This window comes from Limanda limanda, chromosome 3 (assembly GCF_963576545.1).
Source record: "Limanda limanda chromosome 3, fLimLim1.1, whole genome shotgun sequence".
Lineage (NCBI taxonomy): Eukaryota > Metazoa > Chordata > Actinopteri > Pleuronectiformes > Pleuronectidae > Limanda > Limanda limanda.
In genome coordinates, this window is record NC_083638.1 from 18,934,518 (window position 1) to 18,953,885 (window position 19,368).

The 19,368-nt window shown below is 41.7% G+C and overlaps 2 protein-coding genes across 3 annotated transcripts; both read right to left on the bottom strand.

Moving 5' to 3' along the window:
- LOC132998929 (hexokinase HKDC1-like) lies at positions 1-9,871 on the bottom strand. Of its 2 annotated transcripts, none has more exons than XM_061068681.1 (21): positions 9,590-9,871; positions 8,171-8,339; positions 7,895-8,052; positions 7,576-7,698; positions 7,362-7,457; positions 6,975-7,074; positions 5,862-6,045; positions 5,598-5,753; positions 5,276-5,509; positions 4,722-4,863; positions 4,484-4,640; positions 3,952-4,100; positions 3,553-3,672; positions 3,024-3,119; positions 2,667-2,766; positions 2,079-2,152; positions 1,799-1,962; positions 1,374-1,529; positions 1,194-1,281; positions 436-581; positions 1-348 (listed from the first exon to the last, which is right to left on the bottom strand). In XM_061068681.1, exons 1-21 carry the CDS (start codon positions 9,650-9,652, stop codon positions 213-215), a joined length of 2,811 nt encoding a protein of 936 aa, XP_060924664.1. In that variant the 5' UTR covers positions 9,653-9,871; the 3' UTR covers positions 1-212. The 2 variants fall into 2 exon arrangements, with proteins under 2 accessions (XP_060924664.1, XP_060924663.1); XM_061068680.1 differs by having other exon boundaries at positions 1,799-1,965.
- A 531-nt stretch (positions 9,872-10,402) lies between these two features.
- supv3l1 (SUV3-like helicase) lies at positions 10,403-17,898 on the bottom strand. The gene is made up of 16 exons (XM_061068223.1): positions 17,518-17,898; positions 17,329-17,406; positions 16,728-16,835; positions 16,517-16,631; positions 16,175-16,343; positions 15,966-16,077; positions 15,594-15,671; positions 15,250-15,341; positions 14,982-15,162; positions 14,631-14,724; positions 13,983-14,102; positions 13,770-13,869; positions 13,603-13,683; positions 12,453-12,629; positions 12,097-12,245; positions 10,403-11,710 (listed from the first exon to the last, which is right to left on the bottom strand). Exons 1-16 carry the CDS (start codon positions 17,771-17,773, stop codon positions 11,284-11,286), a joined length of 2,337 nt encoding a protein of 778 aa, XP_060924206.1. The 5' UTR covers positions 17,774-17,898; the 3' UTR covers positions 10,403-11,283.
- Positions 17,899-19,368: the final 1,470 nt, after the last annotated feature.

Here is a 19,368-nt window from a genome sequence, read left to right on the forward strand (position 1 = left end):
CAGGTTTACAAGCTTTATTGGGAAATCCATAAATTGGAATCTGGTTCACTAAACATTATTAGAGACAATGATTTAATCCCTTGCTGTCGGGTCTAAAGTGGTGGCCGGTGAATCCAGCATATGACATTCTGAAGTTCTCCCACATTCACATTCACACAATTCAAATAGCAAGAGACAAAAGAGCAAAACAAAAAGGAGCAAGTCATGTCAAGTTACATCTCCCCCTTCTGTCTGGTCATAGCGGTGATGAGGGCCGCACCCTTCCCTCTGCCTTCCTCAGATTGGACAAAAGTCATGTGACACTGCGGAGCCAAAACTCTGGCCGTCTCCTGGAGGACTTCAGAGAAGCTAGAAACAACAGCAGTAATTCATCAGAACCAAATAAGGTGGTTGTTGAGATTGATTACAACAAAGATAAACAAAATAATAACTTACTGTGGGTGTAGTTTGTAGAGTTTCCCATCCACCCCTACAGTGATGTTGAGAAGGTCCAATCCTCGGTTCTCTCTGATCTTCTCCACCACGGCCGCCATTCCTGCCCCACACAGCTGAGCTGCTCGACGAGACACTGCTCCACACACCTAGCAATGACAAATCATTATTACGCACCCACAGTTTACTGCACCAGACAGTTTCACAGCTGATTGATGGGGAACATGTTTTTTGTCTTTTGGTTAAGTTATGGCTTCATTCGTTGTTTTAAGGATTTTCCAATGTGCATGATGGGTCACTAGTATTTCTTAGCGAGGTAGATAAAAGCTAGCGTTGGAAATCCTGGAAAAAGTCAGCAAGAACCAAGTACACTTAAAATAATAGCGACCGATACATCCCACCCCCCTATCGGCCCTCTCGTCAAAGCTACGCCACCAAAAGACATGAGCAAGCACTCCCTGACAACTGGTAGAGGACGACTATAGCCCCTGCCTTTGCGGCAATACGTCGCTCCGAGTTGTGAAGACGTGAATTCGGTCCAAATGAAATGATCAGTTGTGTTTATTACAGTTATGAGAGGGCCACAGACATTTCTGACATCTGATTGTGTGAGGGTGATAGAGGGGAAAGATTGACCACTTTTAACAAAATATCAAAAAGAATTTATGAAACCAGACCTTATTTAAAAAAAAAAGCTGACTTTAAAGAGGTCCATGAGCTCTGAGAACTGTTCCAAAGACCCGTCTTTTTCTGTCTCCTACCTCTTTTACGATGATGCTGTCGTCACAGGTGCTTTCGAGCCTGAGGCCCTGGAGAATAGATCTGACCTGCAGTAGAGCCATTCGGTCACTAGGGGGAGAAAAGACACACATCACACCAATGTATAAATTCAAGCGTGTTTGCAGTTTGATTATCAAATTAGGTGACAGGTGTTTCCCTACCTCTCTATCTGTGACAGGTATTTGGTTTGGAATATTCCAGGTGTTTTTAAAGCGTCGGTGACGTTTCCTCTGAACAACAAACCTCGGCTGGTTAAATCCAGTAATGTCTGACGGACAACTTCACCCAAATACATCCCACCGGTCAGTTTTTCAAACCTGATCCGAAACACACACACACACACAGAATTTGTTAAAACAGTTACATCTGCACGACCACCCCCATGTTACAGGTTTTATAAAATATGAAGCCTTAACACAAACCAAGTGATTAATGTAAAAAGTGAGAGAAAGTCCACATACACACACATTCAAATCTTGTCACACTCACAGATATGAAGCTGAATCCCTATGTGCTACATGAACAAATATAATATGTGGATGCTGGTCAAGCAGGGAGCATTAAAGGTCAGCATAGAGTTTCAAACCTTTGTTTTCCAGGGTTAAGCGAGTTCAGGTCGACCTCAGCATCATAAGGTGTGATGAGATCATTCAGAGAGCCGTGATCCCCCAGGCCCCCCCACTCTGTGTTCATACACATCGTCTGTATCCTTGCTTCCCCCGCCTTTCTCTCTCCATCCGACCCATCGTCCTGCTGAATGCGAGCACCAGTGAGCAGGTGAAGTACATGAGTTATCCTCCAATCAACCTCAGAAAAAAACCTGAACACTGTCAGCTGTTAATGAGAGCTGCTTCAGGCCTCCTCACCATTTGTCTTTCCTTTTGTTCAGTCAGCTTGATGTTCTTCAGTTCCTCCATGTAACAAACATTAGTGCCATTCCCTGTGAAAAAGAATCATACGGTTCATTTATTATAGCAGACAGAGTATTAGTGCCACTCATTAGATTAGATTAGAAAATATTTTATGATTATTTTATGAAGATTATGAGAATAAAGTTGTAATTATAACAAGAATAAACTCATTTTAGGCTACGTTTCATCTTACAGGGGTAATATCAGAAGATCATCAGTTATAATCCATCGTAAATGTAAAATATTCGATTTACACACATTACAAAGGGGATTTGAAACCAGTATTATCTCTCTAATTGACTGAGTTGTGTATGGAAACAAAACAAAAAGCAAGCATTATTAGTGTGAGGACTCTTGTTGCTGAAACCTCAAATGGTTATAATCACAACAATCACCATCATACATACCATCATGACCTTAAGTGCTACCTTAAACATAACCTTAAACTCAGTCTAAGCATTATTCTGAAAGCAAAGAATGTGTCAAGCAGCACGCTGCACAAGAAGGACCAGAAAGAAAAGTTCATCAATTCAGACCACATACCAGCAATCAGTCCAATTTCACACTGAGCCTCTTCATAGGCGCAGCTCATCATGGTCGCAACTGTGTCGTTGGCTACAGCTGCTATGTCCAACTCAAACTCCTAAAACATATTTGTAAGCCACATCACATACATGTTATTAAGGTTAGCATGTAAGCACATGGTACATTACTCATGCAAGAGAGTGTCAAAGGGACATCTCATTACGTATATGTCATCATAATTAATTTAACAGGAAAACTGTTCAGTGCACCCAAAGGTTCACTGTAACTGTTAAAAATATGTAACAATAAGATGGAGCACTTCATTGTTCTGTGACCTCATCTGACAAACCCTGATCGTGATGACAAACAACTCACGTTGCGTCTCTTGATGGCGTCCCGGAGCATGTCCACAACATCGTGTCCTTCACAGTCTGTGGCCTTGAAGCCTTTGGTCCAGCTCACCAGTGTGCCCTGCAGAAAGGTCGGGAAAGGACACAAATGCAAAAAGTGACTTTTCTAAATTTGGTATATGTTATATATCTGCTCAACTAGTTTTATCGACTCACTCAAAGCTATTTACAGTACAAGTCACATTCACCCACTCACACAAACACATATGCTGCACATAGAGTATATGTTCACACACTGTGTGCGTCACAGCCTCAGGTGCAATTTGGGGTCAGTATCTTGCCCAAGGGCACTTCAGAAAGCAGAATGGAGGAGCTAGGGATGGAACCACCAACGCTGTGGTTAGAGGACGATCTGCTCTATGTGTTTCGCTGTAGCCTATATTAAGGATGCATTTGAAAAGCTTCTAATTTAATAATTGATAGCTATTTCAACCTCTAACAAATGAACCAAACATGACCAAACTCAAGCCCAAGATCCAGACTTTAACACTCACCGCGTCAATGGCCGTCTGCTCGCAGGGGAAAGAGAAGGTGAAGCCCGCAGGCAGACGAGTGTTTTTGATCCCCATGTAGTCCAGGAAGTCACTGACACACTGCGCAAAATGATCAAACAACTGGGGGCAGACAGAGAAGAAGAGAAAAGGAAAAGTTTGGATAATAAAAACTGTGTATCTTGCTTTCAGTAATGTTTTATTGAGGAAACTTTATTCCAAATTTCTCTCAGGCTCATTTCAACAACCTTGCATGGAATCTGCTTGTTTGATCAGTAATAGTACTACTCAATAACTGCTCATCAGTAAATTACTAAAACTAGTTTCATGTGGTCTGTGTTGGCTGCCATTGCTGATCCTTCAGTCTATCTCACTCCAACATGTTGACAGTCTGTGTCTTACCTCTTCTCCAGCTCCCTGCATGATCTCCAGTGGTACGGTGTAGATCTTGTGGTAGACCTGAGAGCTCTGTTGCAGACCTTTTTTAAAGTTCACCAGCATCACTTTGAAGTAGCTGACTCCCAGAACCAGGGCGAGATATTTCCCATGCTCTTCAGGAGAAAACACAGAGAATTAGTTGGCCTGAAACTCTGGTCCTTCTGACCTTTGTTTTCCCACCATTTCTCATGCCTGTATATACTTAGTAGATAGATTTTCAGAGTATAAATAGCCTTATTTCCCTCTTTTAGTTTGCAGATTGTTGAGTTGCGTTTGTTATGTGCGTCGTATCTGGATTACTTGTTTGTTCGTCTGTTTGTTTAGTACTTTTTCATTTCTGGTCTCATCCCTTCTTCCGTTCTTGCATGTGTCCCTTTTGCTGTGCCATTGCAACCAATTCAGTTAAATTTATATTCACCTTAACATGGACAATTGAAAAAGGCTATAGGCCACTTGTTACTGCTCTTGTTGGAGATGAAAGAGCCATCATCCTGACCTGTGCCATCAGGTAGGCGGGACACAAACGAAGGCAGCATCTTGATTTCAGCTGGGCCTTCTCCCCTGAGCCCCGCCTCCAGCCCCGCCCTCATCCTGGCCTTCACCACCTGGAGCTGCTCGGAGCTCAGCCTGAAGAGAGACAGTGTCTCATCCACCTGGAACACAAGCAGAGACGCCGTGTGTCAGATTTGTATTCATGGAGATAAGACAGGTGAAGAAACACCCAGGATCCTGACCTTGCTCTTCTGCGACGCCAGGCGCTGAGCGACTGCTGTCACCAGAGCAGCTCCTTTGCTGCTGCCACTGTCTGACAGGACGAATCGGACCTGGCACTCCGGGAGCAGCCGCCGCACCACTTTGTGAAGACGTTTGGCAAACCTGGAACACAAGGAGTCAAACTCTCAGGACATCTATTGGTAACCTGCTGCAACTACATATTGTGATTTCCCAATGTAGAGGTCTCATTGACAATAGTAAGTTGATTTAACAGATAAGACTATATATGTATAATGGTTTAAATGCCTTGTAATGTATTTTATGTATATTATCTTGGATAAAAGCCTTATCTAAAGCAGAACTTTTAACTTGTACCAGTTTTATATTCTAATATTGACAATAGACCAGTGAAACAGCATGTTCACTTCCAGGACCATGAAAGTGAGTTAAATGGAAGTCAGTGATTTCATTATCATTTCATCATTCATACACACGTCTTTCCTACTGTGACATGGATAAATGTCTTTCATCAGACATTTGATGTGCACCATTGACTTTCAATGTAGTAACCTACTGTGGGTGGGTCTTGTACAACGTTCCATCCACACCCACAGTGATCCTGAACGTCCTCAATTTCCGGTTTTGCTTGATTCGAGTCAAGATGGCAGCCAGTCCTGCAGCTGCCAGGTTTGAGGACCTGAAGGACACGATGGTGCTGACATGTTGGACAGCGATGCAGTCCTCGAGTGAAGGGGTCAAGTCCAGGTCCCTGAGGATGAGTCTGGTGTTCTCCAGACCATTTTTATACCTGAGAAAAATGAGAGAGAGATGGAGCTTTATAACATCTCACTGTTCTCAGGCAGATGCAGAGTGACACTGGGTTAGAAGAGACTTACTCCTCCATGGCTGCCACGTGTGCAGTGGTCACTTTTCCTTTGGTCCTCAGAGCGTTGGACACATGTCCAGCAAACAGCAGTCCCAGTGTAGCCATCTTTAACACAACCAGCCTCACCAACTCCCCCAGGTACATCCCACTCACCATCTTCTCAAAGCTGCAATTAGAATTTACAGTCGTGTGTTAACAGAGAAATAAAGGGCTTGGGAAATAATGCTGTGTCACTCATGTTCTGCAGGTACAATGATTGCATCACTCTCCTTACATCTGTTTCCCAGGGTTGTTGGAGGCTGCGTCCAACTCTCTGTCAAACTCAGTGATGTAGTCACTCAGAGCTCCGTCATCTCCAAACGCCCCCCACTCAGTGTTCACACACATCCGGCCCTCGTCTCCCTCCACCAGGTCAATGTGACGCAGCTCCTCCATGTAGCATGCATTGGTGCCTGTACCTAAAACACACATTCACACAGCAAATACACACAATTATGTTTATTAGGTCAGTTGCAATCATTGAAATTAACTTGAAGTGGCTTCATTCATTCACTTCTGTCTTAAATCCTCTCAAGTGGATGTCTACCCTGAAACTAAAAAGTGCATAACCAACCTTAATTTAAGTTTAGTTTAGCCCTATCCTAATTCTAAACTCTAAATCCCAAAGAAGGATAGTCAAAATGTCTCCATGCACACAACACGTGCACACACACAACACGCATGCAATATCACAGTACAGTATCACACCACTAGAGGGAGGAGTATACAAACCAAAGTGGAACATTATCTTTCATTTCATTATATGATGCCAGAATATGCTGATTTTCCAACAAAAGTGAATTATAACAAAAAACATAAGGAAGGTGTCAGATCATATTATTTCAGATTTTAGGTTTTATTAGTAGATTAAATAAATCTGTGGCAGGAAAAAAAAAGTTCTAACCAGCACACAATTTGTTTTGCGTATTTCACCTCTTTTGGATCATTTGAGAAATTTAGAGGAGAAAAAATATATTTAGTGGAGCTGCAAACTTGGACATCATCATCCATATTTTAATTATTATAGTTGTATGCAATGGAAGCTGTATATTTTAACTATATAGTGTGATAATTTGCAAAAGCTACTAACTCTTTGTGCAGCTCCACATTTTCATGGTTTGTTTTGGAACTAAATTAAACCACATGATCCCTTTCAAATTAAGATTTTAAGTTGTGTAAAAGTATAATAATAATAATAATAATAATAATAATAATAATAATAATAATAATAATAATAATAATAATAATAATAATAATAATAATAAAGGAAAATACATCATGTACTTGAAAACTGTAATCAACTACAGGAGAGTGAATTCTCATAACCAATCAGTACTAATGTACTCACCAATGATGAGTCCTACTTCACAATACTTGTCTTCAAAACCACAGGTCATCATGGTTGCTACGGTGTCGTTCACCACAGCCAACACCTCTGTATTCATCCCCTGCAAAGTGAGTTACAGAGTGATGCACCTTCACAGTTCAGATTGTTCTCGGAGGATTCAGTCGTCGAATCACAACAGTGCATAAGTGCATATAATGAGGTGAGTATAACACCTCACTATTAGTAAACAAAAGCCCATACAGTCCTGGACTAAGTCTCTCATTGGTGCTGTAGTTTAGATGATGTAAGCAATTGTCACATCCAAAATACAGAAGTATTGGCTAAAATAAATTAAAATAAGTTATGTCTCAGTCTGTCTGTCTCATTATAATGAAGAATAGCTCATACCCCAGTTCTGCCAATGGCGTCTCTGAGGGCCTGAACCACGTCCTTCCCCTGAAGGCCTTGAGCCCGGAAGTTCTTACTCCAGCTTAACAAAGATCCCTACAGAGGGGGTTAGAGGGGTTTCAGAATTTAAATCTAAAAAAGTCAGTGCCATGTTTACACACAGAGAGGTTTATACTGCAGGTACAGGTTGTGAATAACAAATGAGTGATGTCACCTGATCGAGGGCAGACAGTTCGCAGGGGAAAGAGAAAGTGAAGGCCAGAGGATGTTTCTTCTCCAAGCTGATGTTCTTCTCATGTAGGAAGTCTTTTAGAGACTCTGACACATGGTCCAGTAGCTGAACACAGAGTCAGAGAGATCACAGAGAAACAAAGTCAAGAAAAAGATGGGAAGTTTCAAACACCCCATTTTTTTGTTTTTACCTATCTTTTACCAAAATTGCCCGATGTGTCTTCTCAGTTCCCAGTTGAATTCCACATTCCCTCATTCCCCTGCTTTCTTACTGTTCATGTTTCCTGTCTTCGACTACTCACCTCTGCTCCTCTCCCCACAAGCAGCTCCTGTGGTATTGGGTAACTCCTCTCCTCCATCTCCACTCCTCCTCTCCTGATCCCCGTTCCCTCTCTCACTTTAACTCGGAGCACTTTAAACTTGGAGCCTCCGACATCCAGCACCAGAAACTGTCCTCTTTCTGCAGGATTGAAGGAGAGAGACCAAAACATTTCACATGATTACCATAGGTGTGCATTATGTGTACATTGTTCAACTCAGAGGCCTAAAAAAGTCTGAAGATCCCTTATGTGAGTCACCTGATCCATCAGGAGTTGAGCGAACATGTGTCGGCAGCATCTTTACGGCGGCAGCAGCGTTGCTCTCTGCTGAAAGCCCCTTCTTCATCTCAGCCTGGAAACGGGCCGAGATGTCACTTAGCTGGTCGTCATGGAGACACATTGTGTGCAGAAAGCTGTCCACCTTTAACTTTTTTTTAAGGAGAGACAGAGCAAACAGAAACCAGGATAAATCTGACAGATGTATTTTGACTTAACTTGAATGAGATGGAGGGTCTTAGAAAGAAAGAGAGATCTCATCCATCTCTTCTTTTAATCTCCTCTTCTCACATCTCCTCCTTCCTTATTACTCTGCCCTTCTCTTAGTTCAAGAACCTTGAGCTTAGTAATGCTGCTTTACTAATTGTGGTTAATTGTATTTTTTTATCATTTCTGATTTTTGGTCTTTTATTATTTTATATTTGGAATATTTGATCATTCTTGTAGGAACTTTACCTCGTTATTTCTAATTTCATGTTCCTCTTCATGCTTTTATGCTATTGTTTTAATTTAACTTATTCATTATATATTATTTAAAAAAACGTTAATTTGTAAAGCACTTTGAGCTGCATTTTAAGGTGCTATATGAATACATAAATTATTATTATTAGTAGTAGTGGTTTAAAATACTTTCAAATGTCTAGTAGGATTCTGCATAACTTTTTATTATACCTACATAATGATATAAAATATTACAACACTCTGTGCTATGTACTCAGCCAAACCATCACCATGGCAATGCATTCATGGGACAAGGTCCTTCTGGCCTGACGTGCACCATGGCTTCCTGTCACTATGTGTTTGTGTGTGCGTGAGTGAGTCAATATTATGCCCCTGTGAGTGTGAGCTGATCTCATTTGCACTAACAGAGGAGATGAGTGTGTTAATCATTCCTCAGGAAAACACAGGCGGTGACACAACAACTATTTTACAGCACCTTGATCATCTCAGCACATTTTATGAACGTGTTTGTGCACATTAACAAAAGTATACAGTTGAGGAAAACTTTGGAATTTAATTTGCATGCTCAGGATTTGCATTTAAAACGTCATGAAGTCACGGAAAAGAGCAACAATTGAAATCAGAGCGGGAGTTCTTACTTTTACACATAGCAGGGAGACAGCTGCTCAGATCAGGATATTACAAGGTAGTCATTTTGTAAATGACATGAACAGAAGAAATAAAGTAAACAAGAAATTATCTGAACATTATCAAATCTGACTGATCCAGTAAATTATCAGCTCTTTCATGGGCAACAAGCTCTTTTTAACTGAACGTCTGGAGGCTGGAGTTCTCTCTGCATGTTTCTCCTGTGGCCCTCACTCTCTATTTAAATATCACAACAATCAGTCTCATGAAACCTCATCTGCTGCCAACAACAAACTGAAAGACGTCTCTTACCTTCTTTGTGGGGCCCTCCTGGATTTTGGAGAAGAGGAAGGAAAGAAGCTGAAGAGTAAACATGTTGTAAAAATACAGCACCACAAAAACAACTTCCAGCAGGTTTGTTTATCAGTGCGTGTCTCTGTCAGTGCATGATGTAGTTCGTAAACAGTTTCCATATAAGTAATGGAAGGGTGTTCAGATATTAAGATTTAGAAAGTCTTTCTTCCCTCGTGTTTCACTCCGATTGTCTCATTTTGTCCTGAGTGAGAACAGATAGCAGCAGCTACACTATCTCAATGATTAACAAGCCAAACCCCTTTCTCCCACCACCTCCTCCTCTCTCTAAGACTTCAGCCCTGTCTTCTTTGTGGCGTCTCTGGTGACCTGATAGGCTTTTGCTGAATCATAACATCTCCAAAATATGAGTAAATCACTGATGCATGGGTTTCACAACAAGTTGTGGAAATGAGTGACAGTTTTAACCTCGTGATTTTCTGTATATGTAAGGCCTCATGACTCTTTGAAAGACAAAATCTGTTAATTTAATCACACTGAATTAACGTCTTTGAATTACCTTTGTCAGCAAGATATCACAAAAAATACTTGATGGCTTTCTATGAAGCTTGGTAGAGGGATGTCATATGGCTCAGGAAAGAACCCATTCAATTTAGGTGTGTATCGGGATGAGTGGGCAGATCCAGGATTGTATTTAAGAGGATTTAGCTGAACTGTTGAACCTCTTCTTCTTTTGGTTTACAGTCCATCCACACTGGATTTTATTCCCACACTAAATGAACTTATCTTTCCTTTTCATATAATCAAGAAACATTAAAAAACAAATGTTTATTTGCAAATGTCATCACCTTAAACTTACAAACAAGAAAAATATGGCATCTCATCTGTAAATAGACAGTTACAGGGTTGCGCTCACTCTTACCTATTCCAACTGTTGACTGGACGCTCACAGGAAATGTGATTTCATTAGAGAGAAGCAGAAAGGGAATGCTTCAGGTTTACCCACAACAAGTTGGTTATACTGTATTTGTTGATTTGAGTAAACTCCAGAACATTTTAATAATGTTTCCAAAATAGCATTGGACAGTGAGAGTTTTACTGAATCCTTTACTGTGATAAACAGTGTGTCTTGCCAGTTTGAAGTGTGTCCCAGTGGTAACTGACATTGAACGTGGTATCTCCAACAATGACCCAAGACAATGGGTGTATTTATAAACTCAAACCAAGTCAGTTCAATACATTTTGATGTTGGTCCTGTTGGACACTAGAATTAGTTTTCACGGTGATTCTGTGAGTTATTTTCTGTTTCTACAGACAAACAGAGAATCTCTCACCAGGTACCTGAACCTTCACAAGAACACGGAGCCAGCAGGTCATTCACAGCATCCTGAGCTACAGACGTTCACTATCACTCGTTCGAGTTTGGACATATGTAAAAAGAATAGAGTGAGCTTTTAGAACTGTGAAAAAGAGATTTCATGTCTACCTCGATGTCAAAGTACTATGGTGTAAATGTCAGACTCTAAAATACCACTGTTGTGTTACAGCTCAGGCTAAAACCTTTTTATAATCCTTCACAGATTCACATTACCTGTCATGATTCATTTCAAACCACCACATATGATTCAAAGTTTGCATCAGTGGGATCTGTGGCAACAGCAGAGACTCTGTGCAGCCATCAAGACATCACATCCTCATTTCTTCCGCCGTTTTTTCCCTTTGTTGTTATTGATGTGAGGTTCTGTATCGAGGACCTGCTGGTTGGAGGAATCCTCCTTTGGATCTTTGGAAAACTCTCTCTGCAGCTGCCGCAGTAAATCAGGCGTCAGCAGCCCGTCTCTCACCAGGCGATTGGCCAGAGAACTGTCTGTCATCTCTCCTAAGTCTCTCGGTCCCCTCGGACCTCTGCTGTTGGTCAAATACCGACCGTCTGCAGCGCCACTGTTCCCACTCAATTGTCCAGTCCTGCTGCTCTGTGTCCGCACTGGGCTAGTGAGGGTTGTGTCTGTGGCTCTGATGAGACGAGTGATATTTTGGACGCCCTGTTGGATGATGTCGTCAAGCTCCCGCTGGATTTCTCGAATCGAGGCAGTGTCAGGAAACATATCCATGAAACGGTAGCTGCAGACAGGGAGAGACACAAACAGCCACAAGGATTAGAGAGCAAAGCAATCTTTAATAGAGCTTGACCAATATTAATTTTCAGCATTAGCATTTTAGTTTTAAATAAATTATTCTAAAGATGTTTATTATGAATGCCTTATGACAGAAATGTAATTGATATTTTACAGTTTTAAAATTAACTTTATCATAAATAACCATATATATATATATATATAAAGAAAACACAAATGCAACCAAATATATAGAACTGGAAATAAGAAAATAACATATACATAAAATGTAAACTTATATACATCCAGTAATCTTTGCATAACAATGGTAACTAATGGACAAACAAATGGGTGAAAACAAAACCTCCTTGGCAGAGGAACAGATAACGTTACCTCAACCAGAGGTAAAGATCCAACACATCATGAACAGCTTCCAAGTGAACCAGGTCTTTAATGTTTTTGGGTTGAGATAGAGGCCAGCTGACATGTCGACAGACCCAGTCGAAGGTCAGAGGTTCATCTCGACTGAACTGACGAGCGAACTGAAAAATGAGGAAGAGAACAAACCTGTCAGTGCTGGGCAGCACGCATAGCTCAAAATGCTGACCCCAAAAAACCCAGTAACTGCATTATTTATTGCTAATTCCACCTCAGCACTGGGACTTCGCATCTGCCTCTCCTTCCTTTCTGCTCTCTTTTCAATCACCTAATTTAATCCTCACCCCTTATTCACTCCCACTCCTCCTTACCTTCAGGAAGGAGGTGCATACAAAAGTTTGTTTCTTGTTGATGGGAGCAGTACAGAAGACGTAGCGTGACCTCAGGTTGAGTGGGATATGCTGAATCATATCAGCCAGAAACTTGAAGTCGTCAATGTTGCAGACGAAATACAGACCATCCACCTGAGAGAGGCTGACAAATATGTCCTGGGGAAGAGACACAGAGAGAGGAGTCACTCAGATTGTCAGGAGTTCAGCAGCATTCTGTCCTCCCCTGTTTTAACCAGGTACTTTCAGAGGGATGTTGTCTCATGTCACGCAAAGCTTTCTGTCAGCTTCTGTTCGGACGAAGGGAGGAGATCTGAGAGGTGTGCCTGTGGAGGGGAAGCTTGACCTCCCTTTCACAGGGCAACACTGGGAACTCCCATCTATACAAGGTCACTCAGGTTTGTGCAAAAGGTCACTAGATTTGTCAGTAGGTGCTTTCAAGAAAGAAAATAATAAATATCACATAAGCATTCTGAAGAGTTGACAATCTAGTGACTAAGGTGCTAAGTTGGCAACACTGTCTGTAAATACCACCTGATGAATTTAAACTATTTATGTCAATTCATTTTGAAAAAGCAAAGATCAACACTTGGCTAAAGGACTAACAGTGTAACATCATCACTCACTCATAGACAATCATGCTTCTAAGGTTGGCCTTACAAAAGGACTATTATTAAACCCAGAAATTAAGCTCAAAGCTGAAAGAGGAAATGTACTTCAGCGGGACTTGAACTTAAACCGTATCTCAGGTGGCTTGTATCAGAAAATGGAGGTGCAGGACGTTACTAAATGGTAGACGATGCCCACTTTAGAAAAGAGGGTGTTAACCTTTTCAAATACATATAAATGTCAAGATGTAGAAATGTCCCAAATGGTTGACTTTACATCAGCATTCTGTCTTGCAGGGTCCATCACTGTTTGAAACTCTAGGTGCCCTTATGAGTCGGTTTCCACAGTTAAATGTAGATTTCTTTTTTTTATAACTGTGGTAATAAATGTGACACTAAAACCAGCAGTTATGTATTTCATCAAAGAACAGTCATATCATTTAGTTTACAGGTCAAACAACAGATCTAAGTGGGCAGTACATCTTAAACAAAGGTGAGAGTGAACATGAAAAGACTGTACTCACCACAAGGTTGGATAATGTAGCATCAGGTAGATGATAGGCGAACATCTCTATCTGCTCTGCTGTGGGATGTAGACCTGCTGTCTGAGACACAAGAGGAGAGATTAACATCCAGTGCTGCTGCTGCTGCCTGTGAGTGAGTGTGTGTGAGTGTGTCTGTGTGTGTTTACCTCTATGGGTTCCACTGCATGACTGAGTATTTCCTTCAGCACAGGCAGATCATCTCTGTGCATGGTGGTAACTTCTCCCTCTTTAAACTTGGAGGAGAACCTGTGAGAGGACACGCAGGAGACGGGTTTAAAAACATGTTCTTGAGTGTTGTACCTTCCCTCTCGCCTTTAATCCTCCATGATGAGGATCCCCTGAGCAGAAATGAGACCGACCTCCCTGCACGGCCGGCTATCTGCAGAGCCTGTGATGTGCTGATGGTCTCCATGTGTTTCTCCCCCTTCTCATTGACATTAGGCTTCACCAGACTGTTGAAGATGATGCGTCTGATACTCCTGGAGAAAAGAGGACATGCAGAGAACTGATGTGAGCTTCTTCATAAAAATCTGACCGTTACACTGTCCTGCATCTTATAACCTCCCCCATGAGGTTATGTTCTCACACCTGTGCGTTGGATTGACAACTGACCAATTTATACTAAATTCAACATGGAGGCAGCTGGAACGTCGCCATAGGATGGAACTTACAAAATTAAGCTTGATTACACAAGACACTGATAAGAAAATTCAGAATCACACAAAATAAATCTGTGAAGTCATGTTACGGCTTTTTATGTCAGTATTTCCCCCCCAAGGAGTTTATGTTTTCTCCCCCGTCTGTTGGTTTGTTTGATTAAAAGCAAGGTTACGCAAACTCTTCTGGAAGGATTACTACACATCTTGGTCATGGCGAAAAAGAGCATTTTTCAACATTTGCAAAGATTTCCCAGGAAATGAGTCATGGATCTTGATGGGAAAAAAAATATATTCAAGCAGATGTAGGGAGCTGGTCTCTGTAAGTCTTGGTGCAGCTTCGGTACTTACAGGTTGAGGCCCATTCCAATGGCATCTGTGGCGACCATGATCTTGCAGGGGTCATCCGGATCATTGAACTTCTTGGCCTGTGACAGCTTGGTGGCTGTTAATCACAGAAACAACTAGGTTTGATTTTTGTTTAGAGCTGATGCTCTGTTGTAGTAAACAAGTTGAACCCAGGAAGATCCTGGTGGGTTTTTTTAGACACTGCTCCTACATTCACAAATCCACAAAAGGTGTGGATGAACCATAGAGATGAACATATCGTCTCATATTACTAGCTTCCTTTTAATCAGGAAGAGAACTAAGCACCAAGATGTGACAAGTTTCCTTCTTATCAAAAACCATTGCCTCACTCACTTGGAGGTAAACTCCCATAAATGACAGCACACTCCAGTCCTCTGATCTCGATCTGCCTGCTGATGGAGTAGATGTCATTTTTACTGAAGCAGACGATACAATCTCCTTCTCTCAAGTTGTCCAAAGACTCCACAGCCTGATCCAGGATTGAGAATGGAGTCAAGCGCTTGTAGGTGTTCACCTTAAAAAGGAATGAAGGGACAGATAAAGTGATGAGGAGAGTGAATCAACCACAGCCTTCTTGATGCGCTTCATGCTGCAGCCTCACCTCCACCTCCTCTCCAGTGGTGTACATCAGTTCTCTAATAAAGTCGATAGCTGCAGCTTCTCCACACACATGGATCTCCTCTGCACAGAGACCTGCATAAAGACACAGAAAATTAGAACTGTGGAGGTTGGAAACATCATCATTGGAAAAAAAGATTTAACTACAACAAAGCAAAAGATAATAAACGTTCATCTTCATTGTTTGACTATTGCAGCTCATGTTTTTTAGAAAATGCTTATTAGTTTGGCTTGGGGACAAATTAATCAGGAGGGTAAAGACAATGCCACAGATCTTCACGTGAGAAGTTGAACCTTCAACGTATGTTTTGAGAGTGTGTTACAAACCCATTAGTGCTCTGGTCCAGGCCCAGCCTCTGGAAAGATCTCTGATCATCTGAATCTCATCAATTACAGCCACTTCATCTACAAACGAAAAGAACAGTGTTAGTGACTTGATGTTTAACTTAAAAAGCAAACATACGAATCATTGTATTTCTTTAAGGAGAGCAACAAACAAAAATGTCCACATCACAGTAACTTCAAATTTCTAGAACTAAATTTAAAATGAGATTTTAATCAAGGTTTAAATATGATTACACACGGTTTTGATTAGAGGCAACAGAATCTAATGAAATACAATTCAATGTCGTACAGAGCAGTTTAGTTTACTTTTTGAATTGACACTACTGATTGATAGTATGTGTTGTGTTTACTCACAAGGTGTATTGACACTGCACATCTCAATGGTGCAGGCCACGTGGCCAGAAGCTCGACCCTCCAAGTCCATGAAGGTCCGCTCCTCTCCTGTAACCAAGTCACATGGTACACCCTGGTACACACATGCAGAAGATATAAAAGATGGCACCTTTAGAATATGCACAGAGATGGACCATAGCAAAGACACAACAGACAAAGAGTTTACGAACAGCGTTATTGGTCTTCTCAAAGATCTCGTGGGCCAGTAGTTTCAGGGGGCCACAGTAGACTCCAGACTTAGCAGCCAAGAAGTGCTGGATGGCGTGATAGGTTTTACCACTGTTAGTGGGACCAGCATGGAAAATCACTTTCCTCTGGATGGCACGAGCCTCAGGGTACCTGACAAACAAGCCAACAGAGATATACTGTGACCACTAGAGCAGGTTATTACACATGCATACAGATAGTTAAACCTGGAGGCTTTTTGATGGAGGTAAAAGTGTGGTTGCTGAGGGTTAAATCCGATATGAGCTGCATTAACAGCAGCTACACTCCTGATCTCTAGTACACACCAGTTAGCAGGGACCCGGAGGTCAGAGATCTTTCTCAGGTCCTCCATACAGTCCAGCATGGGGAAGATTTGCTTGGAGTGACGCATGAAGTAGGGGTAGATGTCATCTACGTGACCTTGAGAGCAGCAGAAATGACAAATTTATGGAATCATTACTTGAATTAGTTACCACTCATGCCAACAACTGGAGCCTTTAGCAGAATTGAACAAACCTGCTCCGCAGCAGATGTCACTGAGGATGATGTGCAGATCAGCGGGGAGAGCTGATCCTTCCAGGACGTGCTTCCTGAAGCTGATGAAGGCCTGGTGGAACAGACGCGCTACACACACAAAATACAACACGTGACTGTGTGTGAACTTTGCAGCACAAATCACTGAACAATGCACGGTTGTTCTATTGAAACAATCAGGTATTCTCTGCTAATAAATAGTAATGTCTTTTAATCCGGCCAACGAGGCTGAATTCACTTATTCCGAAAAACTAAACTTTGCAAGGGAAACAATCCCAAGTCTCCCCTGTTGATCCTGGGCTCCCGCTGGGCCAGGAGAACTAAACAGAGTCAGCGCTGGTTTAATGTGTATCTTGAAGAATATAAAATAATGTTCTGACAGATCAGACAAAGAACCTTACATCTCATATTAAAAAAGGTTGTGAATTAGATCATGAATTCTTAATTATGTGGTAGGCATTGGAGCATTAGTTACATTTCTTTGAGTAATGATGCAGCACTTTTAAACCCTGTGGTCTGACACACACACTGTAATGAAAAGAGTGAAATGATCAACAGCTGAAACGAGATTTGCTTTCCTCACCATCCAGGCCATGATCTGCTGCCAGCTTCTGCATCTCCTTCCTCTTATAGAACCGGTTCAACACTTTCAGCAGTTCTTCTGAATCACAGACACAAAGATTGAAACGTCAATGGAGACACAACACGAGCAGGTCTGGTTTTGTGTCGCAGAACCTGGAAGCCCGGAGGGTCCAGATCTGAAGGCACTGACCTTTGGAGAGCGGCTGGGTGAGCTCTGCTCCAACACTCCCGTCCACAGAGAAGTCCGTCTTCAGAGAGATGGGCACGAACAGGGAGGTGTCCGGGGCTTTGGGTGGAGAGCTGCTGGAGGAAATGTGTCTGGCCCGCGGGTGTTTGTGTAACCATCCAGACACATGACAGCTGCCTCCAGCGGTGAACCGGGAAGCCCGGCTGTTAGCGTGGAGCTGCAGCCGAGAAAACAGCCACACACACCGGTGAACTGACATGGTTCCACCCCGGGTGTCGATACAGTCTGTGGGAAACCTCCAGACTCTTCTTACTGTCGCTCCATACTGTTCAGCCGGTGTAAATATGAGCGATAATAACCCAGAGGACGGTCAACACATTTCTTCTTCCGGATAACACAACGTGGGACAGGACCAATCGCTGTGTAGCTGGCCAAAAATCTGCCTGAAATAAAACAAAGTAGAAAGTAATTGGAATTGTGAAATTATAATAATTATTTTAAAGTTTAAGGAAAGGTACTCATTTGAACTAGCGAATTGATATTATATTTATTTATGTGATATATAATGAATATGTTCATAACAAATTACAAACAGGCAAATACAATGACTTCTCTATGGTTGAGCCCAAAGATCGTATGTAATAAAAGGATGTTTGCCTCTCAAACATGTTGCTCTATGTGTAGTGGTCAAAAGTTTGGGGTGACAGTTAAAAGCCAATCAGGTTCACCACATATATCCAGAATAAACGGGACGGGAGGCTGATGATTCATAAAACAGACAATTTATTCAATTCTGACACATGATTTAAAAAAAAACTGATCAAACAGCACAGGATAATTTGCAAAGTATGGAGTACTGGCATGTACTTGATATAAATAACAGATTAAAAAGAGAGAAGGTAAAGGCTCTAAGACCCAATTTAACAAAGCTAAATTATCATGCGTAAAACGAGCCCAGCACACATTAAGAATCCTAACACCGGTGTGATTGCACCTGTGGATTATTCCTGCAAGTGATAGTATACCATGAAGAAACAAAAGAGGGTCTCTAGTTTCAGGAGCAAATAACTCACCAATATTCAACATTAACAAAGATAAAAGAAAGATAAAACACATCATTATGCCATAGGGCCTACCTTGAATTCATTACAATAAAGCAGAGATGTACGAAAAGTATTAAAGTTCATACAGTTATATAAAGTCGCCATACAATCCTCTATCTGTAATAAAGAGCTGAAAGTCCTTCTACTCACACTTTAGTTGGGTTTACAAAATAAATACAGATTTAACCTAATTTGATGATGCTTTTGCATTTTTGCAGGTTTCTGGAGCATCCTTGTGCTGTCAGTAGTCGTTGGTTGCATCTGCTGCGTCTTCTTGTGGACTCTCACCTACCTGGACTCATACCAGGGTTTCCTGTCACCGGTCACTGGCCCACCTCAGGTAACAGGGTGTTAAACGAGTGTGTAGTGTCGTCCCTTGTGTTTGAACTCACTGGTAAACAGCAGAGGATGACGTCATGTTAAAAGCTGCCTTGCCTCTCTGTGTTTCCTCATAGAGATGAACCTGGCCATCAATCTCAAGTGGGTTATGGTGCTATCGTCCTCAACGGCATCATGGCCATGCTCACCGTCTTCTGGATCCTCACCTGACACACGCACACACACGTGCTGTTTCTTTTGTTTGTGTTTCTGTAAGTATGCAGGATTACACAAAACTACTGGACTCATTAAAACATTTGAAAAAAGGATGCAGTATGGGTCAGGACATAAATATTTGGGTGCACATCACATGATGAATCCACACAGAGCTGTGTGTTTTTTGTAAGGTCAATTTCAGAAATTGGTTTCTCCT

What these genes read in the sequence shown, in the direction of transcription:
- LOC132998929 (XM_061068680.1), bottom strand. Translation starts at nt 9,652, where the DNA reads ATGTTTACTCTTCAGCTTCTTTCCTTCCTCTTCTCCAAAATCCAGGAG. An exon ending in AACAACCCTGGGAAACAGAT is followed by an intron (nt 5,754 to 5,861) that starts GTAAGGAGAGTG and finishes TTCTAATTGCAG; the next exon opens with CTTTGAGAAGATGGTGAGTG. An exon ending in TACCTGTCACAGATAGAGAG is followed by an intron (nt 1,282 to 1,373) that starts GTAGGGAAACAC and finishes TTCTCCCCCTAG; the next exon opens with TGACCGAATGGCTCTACTGC.
- supv3l1 (XM_061068223.1), bottom strand. Translation starts at nt 17,773, where the DNA reads ATGTCAGTTCACCGGTGTGTGTGGCTGTTTTCTCGGCTGCAGCTCCAC. An exon ending in CTCCGGGTCCCTGCTAACTG is followed by an intron (nt 16,344 to 16,516) that starts GTGTGTACTAGA and finishes CTTGTTTGTCAG; the next exon opens with GTACCCTGAGGCTCGTGCCA. An exon ending in ATTGGAATGGGCCTCAACCT is followed by an intron (nt 14,103 to 14,630) that starts GTAAGTACCGAA and finishes TCTTTTCTCCAG; the next exon opens with GAGTATCAGACGCATCATCT.